General features: G+C 56.0%; 1 protein-coding gene across 2 annotated transcripts in view; it reads left to right on the top strand.

Annotated features, from left to right (window-relative positions):
* ITPR3 (inositol 1,4,5-trisphosphate receptor type 3) overlaps positions 1–15,782 on the top strand; it is a 41,968-nt gene that overhangs the window by 8,318 nt on the left and 17,868 nt on the right. The window contains exons 3-27 of one of the 2 annotated variants that reach the window (XM_074528391.1): positions 2,132–2,253; positions 4,954–5,040; positions 5,882–6,040; positions 6,139–6,237; positions 6,325–6,408; positions 7,446–7,592; positions 7,677–7,772; positions 8,790–8,840; positions 9,292–9,434; positions 9,546–9,645; positions 9,927–10,087; positions 10,721–10,862; positions 11,067–11,228; positions 11,311–11,483; positions 12,139–12,258; positions 12,632–12,814; positions 12,899–13,150; positions 13,364–13,508; positions 13,626–13,773; positions 14,050–14,246; positions 14,375–14,504; positions 14,776–14,833; positions 15,000–15,165; positions 15,307–15,471; positions 15,653–15,721. In XM_074528391.1, coding sequence (XP_074384492.1) covers positions 2,132–2,253; positions 4,954–5,040; positions 5,882–6,040; positions 6,139–6,237; positions 6,325–6,408; positions 7,446–7,592; positions 7,677–7,772; positions 8,790–8,840; positions 9,292–9,434; positions 9,546–9,645; positions 9,927–10,087; positions 10,721–10,862; positions 11,067–11,228; positions 11,311–11,483; positions 12,139–12,258; positions 12,632–12,814; positions 12,899–13,150; positions 13,364–13,508; positions 13,626–13,773; positions 14,050–14,246; positions 14,375–14,504; positions 14,776–14,833; positions 15,000–15,165; positions 15,307–15,471; positions 15,653–15,721 — 3,359 coding nt within the window. The remainder of the gene's footprint in view (positions 1–2,131; positions 2,254–4,953; positions 5,041–5,881; positions 6,041–6,138; positions 6,238–6,324; positions 6,409–7,445; positions 7,593–7,676; positions 7,773–8,789; positions 8,841–9,291; positions 9,435–9,545; positions 9,646–9,926; positions 10,088–10,720; positions 10,863–11,066; positions 11,229–11,310; positions 11,484–12,138; positions 12,259–12,631; positions 12,815–12,898; positions 13,151–13,363; positions 13,509–13,625; positions 13,774–14,049; positions 14,247–14,374; positions 14,505–14,775; positions 14,834–14,999; positions 15,166–15,306; positions 15,472–15,652; positions 15,722–15,782) is intronic. The other variant, XM_074528392.1, reaches the window with a different exon arrangement.

Consider the following 15,782-nt stretch of genomic DNA (forward strand, 5'->3'; position numbering starts at 1 on the left):
GATTTTTTTTACCTCCCCTTGGCTTCTCCTTCCCACCAGCACCTTCCAGTGCAGCTCCCATTAACGACCCATTAATGAGCCATTAATTAGCCATTAACGGAGCCCCGTGCAGGGGCTCAGGGGGGCTCAGGGTCGCTGCCCCAGCCCTGGGGGCTGCTCTGGCCGCGTTGCAAACGGGGCTGGCAAAGGAGATGTGAAACCTGGCCCTGCCCCAGCCGGTGAGAGCGGCACTCCCAGGTAAATAAACACTCACCCGGGCCCGCCGCCAGCCAGGGAAGGGACTTTGGTTTTTTTGTCTTTTGTTTTTTAATTTTTTTAAATTTTCCTTTTTAGTGTCTGAAAAAAAATTTTATTTTTTTTAATAATTTATATGTGTTTTATAATATATGTTTTATGTCATTTAGATAATTTATATGTTTTGATAATATATAAACTTATAATTTATATGGTTTTATTTTTTTAAGTTTTGGGTTTTGTGTCTGAAAAAATTTTCTTTTATTTTTTTAAATTTTTAATTTTATTATAATTTATAAGTTTTTTATAATATATGTTTTATATAATTTATATAATTTATATAATTTATATGTTTCTATAATATATAAATTTATAATTTATATGTTTTTTAATATTTTAAATTTTCTTTTTTGTGTCTGAATTTTTTATCTTTAATTTTTTAAATTTTTTATAATTTATATGTTCTTATAATATATTTTATATAATTTATATGATTTTAATATAAAAATTATAATTTATATGTTTTTATTTTCTTTTTTGTGTCTGAAAATTTTTCTTCTATTTTTAATATTTTTAATAATTTATATGGTTTTTATAATATATAAATTTATAATTGATATGTTTTTATAATATATAAATTTATAACTTATATGGTTTTTATTTTTTAAAATTTTCTTTCCTGTGTCTGAACTTTCTGGGCTGCTATTTTCAGGCGTAATTAGGGCGATTGAGGCTGCAGAGCCCTTCCTGCCCTCCCAGCTCGGGAAGGGGGCTGGGAGATGTGAGGTTGTGTGCAGACATCTGCTGTCCTGCTCCAGTTCCTGGCCCTGGCTGTCTGCACTTCCCGCCCACCATCCTGGGGGAAAACAGGGGAACTGGGGCAATCTGCACTGCAGGGAGCCTTTGGAGGAGTTTTTGGGATGCATTTTGTGCATCCTTCAGGCGCTGGAAATAGAGCTGCTGACAGTGAGGTTTTGGGAGTGGGTGCTTGCAGCATCCAGTGCTGGTGATCCAGGTGGGGGAAGGATGGGTGTCTGTGTGCTGATGGCCACCCCAGGCTCCTTCCACAGCTCAGGGTGTCCCGTGGGTGACAAAGTGTGGTTTGAGAGGAAGTGAGGTTTTTTGGGATGTTGTGGTTAAACCAATAGGTGCTTACATTTGAATATTGGCACTTGGTGTGGCTATTGAGGATGTGGATACCCTTCTGAGAACACAGGGGGTTAAAAGCAGAGAATTCTTAGGAAAACTTTCTTTTGGTTCTGGTCAGTGAAAGGTTTAGATTGGGCAGGGCCCACTGGGTTAGTAGAGCTTTGGTGTTAACTAATCAGGTGGCTTTTGCCAGATGCTGCTCTCAGTTTTTGAAAGATTTCTCACTTAATGCTTTCAGTGTGGTTTTTAACACTCTGTTGTACCTCTCTGCTTTGTTTGCAGCTGGTGCATGGTAGGGGACATGGTACCCCAACTCAATGCCATGTTCTTTAGGGTAGGTGTTGATAAGGCTGGCTTTGAAATGAGCCAAGGGACCTGGAGGTGGCTGATGGAGTCCCAGCCTCCCTCCTGGATCCTTCCCACCAGGATCCTCTCCTCCTTTGGTGCAGCTGGGCTCCATCAGAGCTCCTTCTCCCCCCTGAAGCTTTCCTTCCCGAGCAGCACAGCCATTTCCGATGGGAACACTCCTAATCACGAGTCCAAGCAGTGCAGTCATTCCTGGACTCGTTATTTATCCTGATTTAGAGCCGACCCAGCAGCCAGCACACGCTGACGTGACCTCCAGCAGCCCTCCTCACTAATGGGGGGACCAGGAGTGTGTCCCTGCCCCTCGGGGACATTGGCCCTGCTGGGGACGCCCTGGTGGCTGTGCAGCCTCCTCAGGCTCTGCTCTGTGCTCTGTTCCCAGACTGCCTCTTCAAGGTGTGTCCCATGAACCGCTACTCTGCCCAGAAGCAGTACTGGAAGGCCAAGCAGACCAAGCAGGACAAGGACAAGATCGCCGACGTGGTGCTGCTGCAGAAGCTCCAGGTGAGCAGGAGCGAGGAACCCAGAGCTGGCAGTGCCCGCCAGCTGCCTGGGTAGTGGCATCCACACCTCTGCTCATGCTGGTTTGGGGTGAGAAGGGATTTCCAGCTGTGTTCTCCCCCTTGTCCCCTGCTCGGCCATGGCTGTGTCACCCTCCCGATGCTTCTTGTGCAGAGGAGCTCTGTGAGCACAGCCCTGCAGCCTGGGGCACCCCAGGGCACCCCAGGACACCCCAGGGAATCCTTTAGCGCCCCAGAACACTCCAGGGCACCCTTCAGCACCCCAGGACACTCCAGGACATCCCAAAGCACCCTTCAGCACCCCAGGGCTGTCCAAGGAACCCCAGGACATTCCAGGATGCCCTTCAGCACCCCAGGACCCCCCAGTTCACTCCAGGACACCCTTCAGCACCCCAGGGCACCCCAGGGTACCCCAGGGCACTCCTCACCATCTCAGGGCACCCCTCAGCACTTCAGGACACTCCTCATCACCCCAGAACCCCAGAGCACACTTCAGCATTTCAGGACACCCAGGGCACCCCGGAGCACCTTTCAACACCCTGGGAAACCTCTCAGCGCCCCAGGGCACCCCTCAGCACCCCAGAACAATCCTTAACACCCCAGAGCACACTTCAGCATTTCAGCACACCCAGGGCACCCCGGAGCACCTTTCAGCACCCCAGGACACCCCTGAGCACCCCGGGACACCCGTGCAGGAGGGAGCCCTGCTTGCAGGACGTGCTCCAAAGGGCTGGGGAAGGGAAAGGCTCCCGTTGGCTTCCCCCAGCCTTGGCCAGGGCCCACATCAAACATTGCACAACGGCCTGAGGCAGCTGGCGAGGCCCCGCCGATGATTCATAAAAGCGAGGCTGGGGAGAGATTTCACTAAATCATCTCATCGGGCCTCCAGCCCAGCCCCAGCCCCGCCATCCCCGGCTCTGCCTGGGCCAGGAGGGGCTGAGCAGTGCCAGGACAGGGTGTCCTGCCCTGGAGGCGCCAGGGCAGGGGCAGTGCCCAGCCCTGAGCCATCCTTGGCACACAGAACCCACAGAATCCCCATTTTCCTGCCCCCCTTAGCCAGGCTTGTAACGTCCCAGCTGTCCTGGCCACGAGTGGTCCCCGGGGCTCATTTCTGAGCCTGATTGATTGCACCTTGGTTTAGGGCTTGTCTTAAAGAGGTTCTGCCATTTCCCGGCTCCTTTCTGCTGCTCCCGGTGTTTCCCAGCCCTGCTGAGCTCTGCAGGCACTGCCCTCATCAGGGAGGTGAGAAGCAGCCTGAGAACATCCCCCAGCCCACGGGGGTGACCTGCTGAGGCAGGAGCAGCCAGCTCTGGGCTGGGAGAGCCCTGCCTGTGGCGCCTGTGCTCGCCTTTCTGAGCTTGTGCCCCTCACTGCTGAGCTCCAGTGGGTTTAAACTCTGTTTTCTTCACCCCAAACAGCTCAGACAGGCTAGGGGGAGCTTTTCAACCCCTCTGCTGATGTCCCCCAGTCCCCTGTGGGCATTCCTGACTGGGCTTGGGGACAGAGCCTCCCCATGCAAGGGACAGTGTGGGAACATCAGCCCCGGGAACTCGAGCTGCCCCTGCCAGCCCCCCTGGCTGCTGGCTCAGATCTGGAGGGAGATTTAGGATATCTGAGGTGCTGGGTCTCCCAGTTGTTAAAAATCAGTGTGGGATTTCTGGGAGTGGGTTTGTTCTCCTGATGGCAGCAGCCACCACTGCAGGGCGGTGAGGGTGACTCCAGGGGCACCCAGAGCTCTGTGGGCATGGAGGGTGACTCCAGGTGGCACCCAGAGCTCTGTGGGCATGGAGAAGTCATCTTGGGTGGCACCCAGAGCACTGTAGGGACAGCTACCAGGCACCTTCACCTCCTTGGGCACTCAGGACCTGCAGCCCCATCCTCCCTCCCAGTGATTCCAGATGTTTCCCAATTCCTCTGCCCTCAGGTGGAAGGGGTGAGAGAGGGATGGGAAAGGGCAGGGGCTCTCCCAGCTCCATCCCTCTCTGTTTCCCATCTTCCCATCTCAGTTTTGGGGATCCCTGGGCTGGAGGTGCCCAGGCTGTGCCCAGCCTGGCGCCCGAGCTGTCAGCACTCCCTCACCATTCCCAGATTTGCTGTGGGAGCAAATTCCTGCCTCACTTCTCATGTGTCAACATCCCATCACTGCTCCCACTGCCAGAGCCAGCCAGTGGAAAATCTCTGTGGTTTTGGAGAGGGGCTGCTGAGCCTTCTTCACTCCTGGGGACACCTCCTGCAGCAGCAGGTCCAGGCCTGCTCCATCTCTGGGCATGGCACAGCTGGCACTCAGCTGGCACCCTGCCTTTGGCTGCCTGGCTTTGGTGCTGCCAGGAGCCCCCAGTGCCCACATCCCCCATTTTGGGTGTCTGACCCCCATCCCCAGCCTGAGCCCAGCACCCCTGTTTGGTGTTACCCCAAAACCTGCTGTCCTGGGGGAATTCTGGTGCCATTTCGTCCTTGTCCTAGTTTTTAAATCCTCAATTTAAAGCGTTCCTAGGGCTGGTCAAGGCCACACCCTGGCCCTGGGCTGGAATTCCTGGTTGAATTCATCCCTGGGGGACAGAGGGTGCTGACCCTGATCCCAGCCCGTCCCGTCCCATCCTTCCCAGTGTGACCCTGCTGGGATTTGCTCCTGGGGAGGGAGGAGGGTGCTGCTCCAGCCTCAGCTCTTCTCCTCTCGGAGCAGCACGCGGCGCAGATGGAGCAGAAGCAGAACGAGACGGAGAACAAGAAGGTGCACGGGGACGTGGTGAAGTACGGGAGCGTCATCCAGGTACGGGGCAGCACGGGGCCAGCAGGGATCAAACATGGGTCAAACATGGATCCAGCATTGATCCAACATGGATCCAGCAGGGGGCCAGCAGGGATCAAACATGGGTCAGACATGGGTCAAACATAGATTAAACATGGATCCAGCATTGATCCAACATGGATCCAGCAGGGATAAAACATGGATCAAACATGGGTCAAACATGGATCCCGCAGGGGTCAAACATGGATCAAATATGGATCAAGCATGGATCCAACAGGGATCAAATGTGGATCAAATATGGATCAAACATGGATCCAGCATGGGTCAAACATGGATCCAGCAGGGATCCATCATGGATCAAGTATGGATTAAACATGGATCAAACATTGATCAAACATGGATCCAGCATTGATCCAACATGGAACCAGCATGGATCAAACATTGATCAAACATGGATCCAACAGGGATCAAACATGGATCCAGCAGGGATCCAGCAGGGATCCATCATGGATCAAATATGGATTAAACATGGATCAAACATGGATCCAGCATTGATCCAACATGGAACCAGCATGGATCAAACATGGATCAAACAGGGATCCAGCACGGGTCCAGCATGGATCCAACATGGATCCAGCATTGATCCAGCACAGATCTATCATGGATCCATCATGGATCCAGCACAGATCCATCATGGATCCAACATGGATCCAGCATTGATCCAACATGGATCCAGCACAGATCCAACATGGATCCAGCACAGATCCATCATGGATTCAACATGGATCCAGCACATCTGGCGAGGGGCTGGTGATGCCTTGGGGGCTGCACTTCTCATCTCCCCCACCCTTGTCTCCTCCAGCTGCTGCACATGAAGAGCAACAAGTACCTAACGGTGAACAAGCGCTTGCCGGCGCTGCTGGAGAAGAACGCCATGCGGGTCACCCTGGACGCCACCGGCAACGAGGGCTCCTGGCTCTTCATCCAGCCCTTCTGGAAGCTCAGGAGCAACGGGGACAACGTGAGCCTGGGGCCCAGCAGTCCCTGAAGGGAGCTCCATGGGCTGGGCTCCACACCCAGGTCTCACCCTCGCTGCCCTTCTCCCATTTTGCTCCCCAGGTAGTCGTGGGAGACAAAGTCATCCTGAACCCCGTGAACGCCGGGCAGCCGCTGCACGCCAGCAACTACGAGCTGGCTGACAATGCTGGCTGCAAGGAGGTACACGAGGGGCTGGGTTTTTCCTTCTTTTTTCCTTTTTCTCCTTTGTCCTGGGGTCGTGACCACGCTCTCTTGCGTGCTCTGCAGGTGAACTCGGTCAATTGTAACACCAGCTGGAAAATCAACCTGTTCATGCAGTTCTGCGACCACATGGAGGAAGTGCTGAAGGGGGTAAGGAAGGAGGTTTGGCTGCTTGGCTCTGGGGGACAGGACGTGTGAGCAGCCACCTGGCACTGTGACAAGGGCACAAAAGAGCTCCTGCCTCGAGGGCTGTAATTCCTGCTTGAATTCATCACCTGGAGAACAGCACAGGGAGGCGGAGCGGGATATTTTAGGATCTGCTGGCAGCAGGGAGCTGAGGGCACAAATTACCGACCTCAGAGTGGTGAATTGGCTTTTGGGGACAGCCCCACACAGTGCCAGCAGTGGCCTCTTGTGCAGGGACAATTCCAGCTGCTCAGCCGTGCAGCAGGGTGGCTGTTGCCTGGGAAAGGAACTTTCCCTGCTGGGCTATTGTTTGAGGCTGAGGTCCTCCAGGAAGCAGCTGGATGGATGTGGATTGTTGGGATCTTACAGCCCTTCATCCCCAGGCACTGTGCTTATCCCAGCTTCCCACATCCTCCTTCCCGGGGTGTTAATGCCTTAAACAGGTCTGGGAGCTGAGCCTCTGCCTGCTCTAGGGCTGGAAAGTGATGGATTCACATCCATTTATCCCTGGGGGTGGAAGCAGAGGGTCACTGCATGGATAATGGGAGTGGTGGCAATGCAGGGTGCCTGTGCCCTGTCTCCTGGGCTCACAGGAGCATTTGAGCTGCCAGGGCAGGTTTTAGCAGAGCTCCAGGAGGTTGGATGGGAAGAGGTGGCAGTGCCCTGTGGTCCCCAGGGTCCCACAGTCCTGACATGCAGCCGGGAGCTGTGTCCAGGAGGAATCCTGTCCCCTTTGCAGCATGAGGGGATCACAAAGGAGATGCATTAAAGGAGAGTCATGGAGAAATTTCTCCACTGACTGAGTGGTTAAACATGGGAACAGGCTCTCCAGGACAGCCCCCATCCCTGGGAGTGTTCCAAAATGAGTAGACAAACACTTCAGGTTACAGTTTGGTGGGCATGGTGGTGAAAGAGTGGATTTAATGATCTTGGAGTCTTTTCCAATCTGAAAGGCTCCAGGATTCTTTGCCCCTGACCCTCACCCCTGTGTCCTGCTGCAGGGGGACGTGGTGAGGCTGTTCCACGCCGAGCAGGAGAAGTTCCTCACCTGTGATGAGTACAAGGGCAAGCTGCACGTGTTCCTCCGCACCACGCTGCGCCAGTCAGCCACCTCAGCCACCAGCTCCAACGCCCTGTGGGAGGTGGAGGTGAGCAGGGAGGGCATGGAGGGGGTGACTGGAGCTGTCCCAGGCTGTCCCAAGCTGTGGCTGAGCCCTCCCTGCCTCTCCCAGGTGGTTCACCACGACCCATGCCGAGGGGGAGCCGGGCACTGGAATGGCTTGTACCGCTTCAAACACCTCGCCACGGGCAACTACCTGGCAGCAGAGGTAAGGGGGGGGCAGAGGGCTGCAGGAACGTGCCCTGGGGCTGGGGCACCCCTTGCAAAGGCACTGCCCACCTCGGGCAGGGAGGGATGCCCAGCGTTTCCACTGGTCCTCTCCTGTTTGCTCTGGGAGCCCCTGTGACCCCTCCTTGCTTGACTCCTGATCACCATCATCATTTACCTGGTTTAGGACCAAATTTCCCCCTTGAAATCCTCCAGTGGAGGGGTTCACTCGCTCAGATGGCTGAGTTTGGTTCCTTTTCTGGCCCAGGGGGACAGGAGGGGGTGGCTGGGGCATTTCTGTGCTCACCCCGTGCCAAGGGACCGACAGGCACAGCCTGGTGCTTGGAAGTGGGACGTGACTCATCCTGCTGTCCTCTCCTGGCAGAGGATGGGGGCAAAATCTGGCTCTGGAAGCGCCATCTGCCAAGTTTTTCTGCTCCCTTTTAAGGCCAGCTCAAAGCCTCCTGAGAGAGGCACAGAGGAATTGCTGCACTTGGACACTGGGGTTTGTCTGGCACTGCCAGCACTGAGGGCTGTGCTCTGCTGCCAGGGCAGCAGGGACATCCTGGGGATGCTCCCCAGCTGGAGAAGACACCCAAGGGCAGCCCCCAGGACCCTTCCATTGCTGTGGGATGGAAACCAGCAAACACTGGTGCTCTGAAATGGGTGCTTCAAACCCAAAGACACTCTGTTAACACTTGAAGACAAAATAAGATCTCAAGCTAAGCCCATCCTGGGCTGGTGCTGCTCACTGGGAGCTCAGCCTGGAGCCTCCAGGGAGTTCTTGCTGCCACACAGAGCCCGGGTCTGCTCCCCTGGGCTCCCCCATGCTCCTCCCAGGGCTGGGACACCGTGCACTGGGCACAGGTCACATCCTCCAGCCCCACCTGGGCAGGTTTGCTCTCCGTGCTGTGTTCAGGGAAGGCAGGAGCAGGGATCACACACCATCCCCAGGGGTTTGGAGGGACCGAGCAGGAGGACTGACAGCTGCTTTTCATCTCCCTCTTTAACTTTCCAGGAAAACCCAAGTTATAAAGGAGACGTGGCTGAGCCCAAAGCAGCGCCCACGGTGAGCAGAACCGCTGCTGCCGCTGCCCCAACCACGCCAGCTCTCAGCCAGGGCCTGAAAGCAGGGAAATGCCCCAAAACAGAGCCCCCTGAGGGGATTACAGCCGAGTTTGTCCCTCTGTGTCAGCCCAGCATCCCTGCCTGCACTTAGAGCAGTGTCCCACAATGAGAAGGCCCTGCCAAAAACCTCTCAGAGGGGTCCCAGTGCATGTTGGCTCCCCAGGCCACAGGGAGATGCTTGGTGGATGAGAGAGCAGGATGTTCAGGGGGGTTTTTCTGTGCTGTTGGTGAGGTTTGGGTCAGGGGGGGCCTCATAGCTCAGGTGCATCCATGCTGCTTGTGCTCCACTCATGCGAGGCTCAGCCCCAGCAAAGCTTCTGCTGCATCCCCCCGATGCCCTGGGCACTGGGGACCCCCGAGCCGGGCTCAGAGACCCCCTCCCCACCGTGCAGGGGGGCAGCAGCCGTGCCAGCCGCAGAAACACCGGGGAGAAGATCAAGTACAGGCTGGTGGCCGTGCCCCACGGCAACGACATCGCCTCCCTCTTCGAGCTGGACCCCACCACCCTGCAGAAGACGGATTCCTTCGTCCCACGGTAGGGCAGAGGGGTCAGGGAGGAGGCTGAGTGCTGGGGAGGGGCAGTGCTGGTGTGTCCCCGTGGGGGTCACTTGGCAGGACACTCAGCAGGACACTGTGCTGTTGGCAGGAACTCCTACGTGAGGCTGCGCCACCTGTGCACCAACACCTGGATCCAGAGCACCAACGTGCCCATTGACATCGATGAGGAGAGGCCCATCCGCCTCATGGTACAGCCCTGCTGCCTCCTCCCTCCCTGGGCTTGTTCCCTGTTCCCAAGAGCTCTTAGGCTGCTCCTTCCCTCCCAGCACCCAGGGACTGAAACACTCTGGGTGATCCAAAGGGTTGGGTGGGCACCAGCCTGGAGCCCACCCCAGTCACCCAGAGCCCACCCCAGCCCCTCTGATGGGGACAAACTGGCTCACTGATGTCAGCAGGGGTGGTGGCAGATGGTGGGGACACGCCTGGCATGGCCCTGTCTGTATGATGCTGCTTCTCTGTTGCTTCCCAGCTGGGCACATGCCCCACCAAAGAGGACAAAGAAGCTTTTGCCATCGTCTCGGTGCCCGTGTCCGAGATCAGGGACCTGGACTTTGCCAATGATGCCAGCTCCATGCTGGCCAACGTGGTGGAGAAGATGAATGAGGGTTTCCTCAGCCAGAACGACAGGAGGTAAAAGGGAGATGGGGCTGTGCTCGGCTTCTCCAAGGGCTCCCCAGCAGGATGAGGCCCCTGCCTGGTGCTGGTGCCAGCACTGCCCTTGCTTCCCTGCCCACAACCGCAACCCAGAAGCCTGGCAAGGAAACCAGATAACGGCAGAGCCCTGCTCTGGCCCCTCCTAGAAAAATATCCCAGAAAAATATCCTAGAAAAATATCCTAGAAAAATATCCAAGGGGCTGGGAGATGGCCCCACGATAGGGGCAGCTGCCTTAGTCACTGTATTATTTTTAGGTGGGTGGGTTCCTGGTGCTTCCTGAGCAAACACAGATCCCTGTGGGACAGAGCAAGCGGCTCCCGCCCTGCCAGCCTGGCCCACAGGGGTGACCACAGAGGAAGAAGTGTTAAATGCAGAATCCGTGGTGTCAGCCACAAGCAAAGCCCCCCAGACATTCACCCTGACACATATAGGAACCATTGGGGCTGCAGGTCCAGCCACTCCTCCATCAGGGAGTGCAGGATCAGCCAGCAGCTCCCCTGGCAGGTTTCTGAGGCTCTTTGGTCCCCAAGACCCACCAGCATCACTGCAGGCACCTGAGTCTGGGCAGGTGAGCAGCCCAGCCCACTCACCCCGTGTCCCTTTGCAGGTTTGTGATCCAGCTGCTGGAGGACCTGGTGTTTTTTGTCAGTGATGTCCCCAACAATGGCCAGAACGTGCTGGACATCGTGGTGACCAAGCCCAACCGGGAGCGGCAGAAGCTGATGAGGGAGCAGAACATCCTGAAGCAGGTGGGTGGCCCTGGGGCCCTGCACCCCAGCAAGGCTGGGCTGTGTCCTGTGGAGATGTCCTGTCCTGCTCAGGCCTCTCTGGGGGCCAGAGGGATGGAAAACAGCATGGGAAAGGGTCTGGCCTCCAGCTCATGTCATGGTGTCCAGCTATGCACAGGGGCTGGTGTGGAGCAGGACACAGCCCTGATCTCTGCTTTTGGGCAGATCTTTGGGATCCTGAAGGCCCCATTCAAGGACAAGGGCGGGGAAGGGCCCCTGGTGAGGCTGGAAGAGCTGTCGGACCAGAAGAACGCCCCCTACCAATACATGTTCCGCCTGTGCTACCGCGTGCTCCGGCACTCCCAGGAGGATTACCGCAAGAACCAGGTGCTGGGGGGGACTCCCCATCCCCGTGGGGCCTCGGGGGGACAGGGGGACATCACTCACAGCCCCTCCCTGCCCGCTGCAGGAGCACATTGCCAAGCAGTTCGGAATGATGCAGTCGCAGATCGGCTACGACATCCTGGCCGAGGACACCATCACGGCGCTGCTGCACAACAACCGCAAGCTGCTGGAGAAGCACATCACCAAAACCGAGGTGGAGACCTTCGTCAGCCTGGTGCGCAAGAACCGCGAGCCACGGTGCGTGTGGGGGCTCTGTGAGGGGCAGAGGGGAAGGGGAGCCATGGGGTCTCGGGTTGCTGTTGGTAATTGCTGCCCCAAGATGTGCAGGATGTGTCTGCTTTGGCCCACACAACTGAGAAACGAGTCTGGACTCTTCACTTTTCTTGAGGTTGTTTATTAATTCTTGTCTATAAAGTTTTCTTTCTGCCCAGCCGAAGTCTGCTCAGCAGGGCAGCCACAGGCACTCTTTGTGTTGTCCTGTTATACTACAAACTACATATAACATATTTACACTTAATTCCCAATACCTATCACCTGTGTTTGACAGTGCACTTCTACTCTAAACCAATCCCAAAGTGCCAACATCACTGCAGAAAATGGAGAACAAGAAGAAGAAAGGCTGGACGTGCCCAAGTTCCTCCATCTTGTCCCCATAACCGCCATACCAAAAATCCTAAAATCTACATTTTCACCTTGTGATCATTTTGTTATTACACCATTCAAACCTCTGTGACTTTCAGGTCCTCATACAAAGTTGGCAACTTGCTCCAGGGGTCAAAATTAAATCCCCAGGTGTTCTGGGCTGTGTGCCAGGGTCTCCGAGCCCCCTGACAGGGTCCTTGGCAACTCTGGACACCCAGAGGGATGTACTGAGCTGCCTCTCCCCCGGCAGGTTTTTGGATTATCTCTCGGATCTCTGCGTGTCCAATCAAATCGCCATCCCCGTCACGCAGGAGCTGATCTGCAAGTGCGTGCTGGACTCCAAGAACAGCGACATCCTCATCAAAACTGAGTGAGTGGGTGAGGGAGAGGTTTTCCACAGCAGGGGTGTTTGTCAGGCATCCACCAAAGCTTCTCACTTTGCAGCTGGAGAGAGGAGAGAAAATTTCTTGAAGGGTTCATTGGTTGGGATAAGAACCGGGAGAAATCGCTCATCAAATACAATCACAGGCGAAAGAGGCTCTAGTCAGGGATGTGAATTAAGTTTATTCTTAACTAAATCAGTGCAGGGCAATGAGAAGTTAAATAAAACCCTTACACCTTCTCCTCACCCTACAAGAAACCCATCACAGCATGGACCTGGTCCCACTGAAGCTCCATCACCTCTTGAGGTGCAGCCCCTCCATCCATGGGAGTATCTCCAGATTTCTCCTTTCCTGTCCCAGGCTGAGGCCAGTGAAGGAGATGTCCCAGACCCACGAGTACCTGAGCATTGAGTACTCAGAGGAGGAGGTCTGGCTCACCTGGACCGACAAGAACAACGACCACCACGAGAAAAGCATCCGGCAGCTGGCACAGGAGGCCCGGGCTGGCAATGCCCACGATGAGAACGTCCTCAGCTACTACAGGTGATGCTCCCGTGGCACCTCCTGTCCAGGTGAGGCTGTGAGGGTTGCAGGGCCTCACTCCCTCTCCCCCTCACCCCTGGGCAGGTACCAGCTGAAGCTCTTTGCCCGCATGTGCCTGGACCGGCAGTACCTGGCCATCAAGGAGATCTCCCAGCAGCTGGGGGTGGACCTGATCTTCCTGTGCATGGCAGATGAGATGCTGCCCTTCGACCTGCGCGCCTCCTTCTGCCACCTCATGCTGCACGTGCACGTGGACAGGGACCCCCAGGAGCGGGTGATGCCCGTGAAGTTTGCACGGCTCTGGACAGAGATCCCCACAGCCATCACCATCAAAGAGTGAGACACACCAGGGCTTGGGATGGCTCTGAGGGACAGGGCAGGACAGTGGGTGGCAGGGGAGTGTTTGTGGAGTGGGTTTGAGCCCTCAGAAGGAAGTGGGCTCCATCTGCCATGGCATCACTGCTGGTCACAGTGGCTCAGGAGTGCTCCTGCCAGCTGGGTGTGAGGACACTTTCTGTCCCCAGCTCACCCTGATGTGTCCCCTTGCAGCTACGACTCCAACCTCAACACCTCGCGTGATGACAAGAAGAACAAGTTTGCCAGCACCATGGAGTTCGTGGAGGACTATCTCAACAACGTGGTGAGCGAGGCCGTGCCCTTCGCCAACGAGGAGAAGAACAAGCTCACCTTCGAGGTGCGGCCCCTTGCAGGGTGTGCCACGCTCTGGCTGCAATGTCCCTGTCCCCCACCATGGATTCTCCTGCTCAGCCCTGAGCAGAGCAAGGTCTGGAGCTGCCTTGTCCTTCCCCAGGTCGTCAGCCTTGCCCACAACCTCATCTACTTCGGCTTCTACAGCTTCAGCGAGCTGCTGCGCCTGACACGGACCCTGCTGGGCATCATCGACTGCGTCCAGAACCCTCAGCTGATGATGCAGGCTGTCTACAATGATGAGGTGACAGGTGAGTCCCTGTTCTCCATGGTCTGCCTAGTGTTTTCAATGGTCTGCCCAGTGCTTTCCAGTTTTGGTGGCAAGAAAACCAGACACTGGCTTGCTGATGTTGCTGGCTGTGCTGTAGGACATGGGGTGGTGAGCCCTTGTTTATGCCAAAAGAAATATTTGGTGCCTTGTGCTCATTCTCTGATGAAGTCTGGAGCATTTTCCAGTCCAAGTGGGTTCTTCCTTGGTCCTCTGCCACCTCCCTCTCCACCCACTCTAACTGTGGCTGCCTCTGCAGGGAAAAACGTGCGGAGGTCGATCCAGGGCGTGGGGCAGATGATGTCCACCATGGTGCTGAGCAGGAAACAGTCCATCTTCAGCGCCCCCAGCCTCAGCGCTGGCTCTGCCCCGGAGCAAGTGGACAGAGGGAGGAGTATTGAGAATGAGAATATTGTGGTGATGGAGACCAAGCTGAAGATCCTGGAGATCTTGCAGGTTGGAGCCACAGGAGTGGTGGGACCTGTGGGATGGGGGTGTGTAATGTGGTTTTCTCAAGGAGGGGCACAGTTGGTGTGAAGAGGGCACTCAGTCACTTCTGGTTTCTCCTTCCCTGCTGCTTCCAGTTCATCCTGGATGTGCGGCTGGACTACAGGATCTCCTACCTGCTCTCTGTCTTCAAGAAGGAGTTTGTGGAGGTTTACCCCATGCAGGACAGCGCCGCCGATGGGACAGCTCCAGCCTTTGACTCCACAAGTAACTCTCCCACTTTGCTCCTGGTACACCCCCACCTCAGCAGGCCCCAGGGGCTGGGAGGACACAGGTGGCAGAGGTGACATCTCCAGCAGAGGTGACACCTCCAGCAGAGGTGACACCTCCAGCAGCTGCTGCTGGCAGGAGGCAGGGAGGGATGGAGTCTGTGTTTTGGTGGGAACAGAATCAGGGAGCTGGGTTGGTTCCTGTGGGTTCCTGCCAAGACACAAGGCTGGCATTGTCCACCCTTGTCACTCCCTTCCTCTCCCTGCAGCTGCAGCCATGAACCTGGACCGGATTGGGGAGCACGCCGAGGCCATGTTTGGTGTGGGGTGAGTGCCTGTCCCCATAGCTCCCCTGCCCACAGGGCCCTTCTGTCCAACCCAGCTGGGCTGGGAGCTGCAGGTGATGAGCAGGATGAGGCTCCAAAGGCTCCAAAGCTGTCCCCATCATCCCCTGAGCTCCCTGTTAACACCCAGCACTTCCATCCCGCTCCAGGAAGTCCAGCAGCATGTTGGAGGTGGATGACGAGGGAGGGAGGATGTTCCTGAGGGTGCTGATCCACCTGACCATGCACGACTACCCTCCACTCATCTCCGGCTCCCTGCAGCTCCTCTTCAAGCACTTCAGCCAGAGGCAGGAGGTCCTGCACACCTTCAAACAGGTGACACTGAGGGGGCCTGGAGCATCCCACACCTGGCTGTGGGTGGGGGACGTGGCGTGGATCCTGGCCCTTTTCTTGGGAGGGGGATGTGGGAGTGGGATTTGTACCCCAAGCTGGAAAGTCCTGGGAATGTCACTGCAGGTGCAGCTCCTGATCTCAGCCCAGGATGTGGAGAACTACAAGGTGATCAAGTCAGAGCTGGACAGGCTCCGCACGATGGTGGAGAAATCGGAGCTCTGGGTGGACAAGAAGGGCAGCACCAAAGGGGACAGCACAGGGGAGGGGAACAAGAAGGAGAAGAAGGAGGTGAGAGCCCTGAGCAAGACCCTGGGATCCAGGGTGGGGAAGGAGTGGGAGGCAGGGCAGGGCTCACCTTAATCCAACACCTGATGCCTCTGCATGGGCTCAATGGGGAGGCTCCTGAGGGTCCTGTGGGGTGTGGCTGGAGGGGCACAGTGTGACCCCAGTGCTGTTGTGTCCCCTGCAGCATGGTGCTGACGAGGAGGTCATTGCTCCAGGAGAGAAGAGCAGTGAGAACTACCAGATAGTGAAGGGGGTGAGTGAGACCAAACCCTGGTGCACCGGTGGGAAGGAAAGGGGCAAAATCCTGGGAGGGA

The sequence above is a fragment of the Zonotrichia albicollis genome, chromosome 28 (genome assembly GCF_047830755.1).
Source record: "Zonotrichia albicollis isolate bZonAlb1 chromosome 28, bZonAlb1.hap1, whole genome shotgun sequence".
NCBI lineage: Eukaryota > Metazoa > Chordata > Aves > Passeriformes > Passerellidae > Zonotrichia > Zonotrichia albicollis.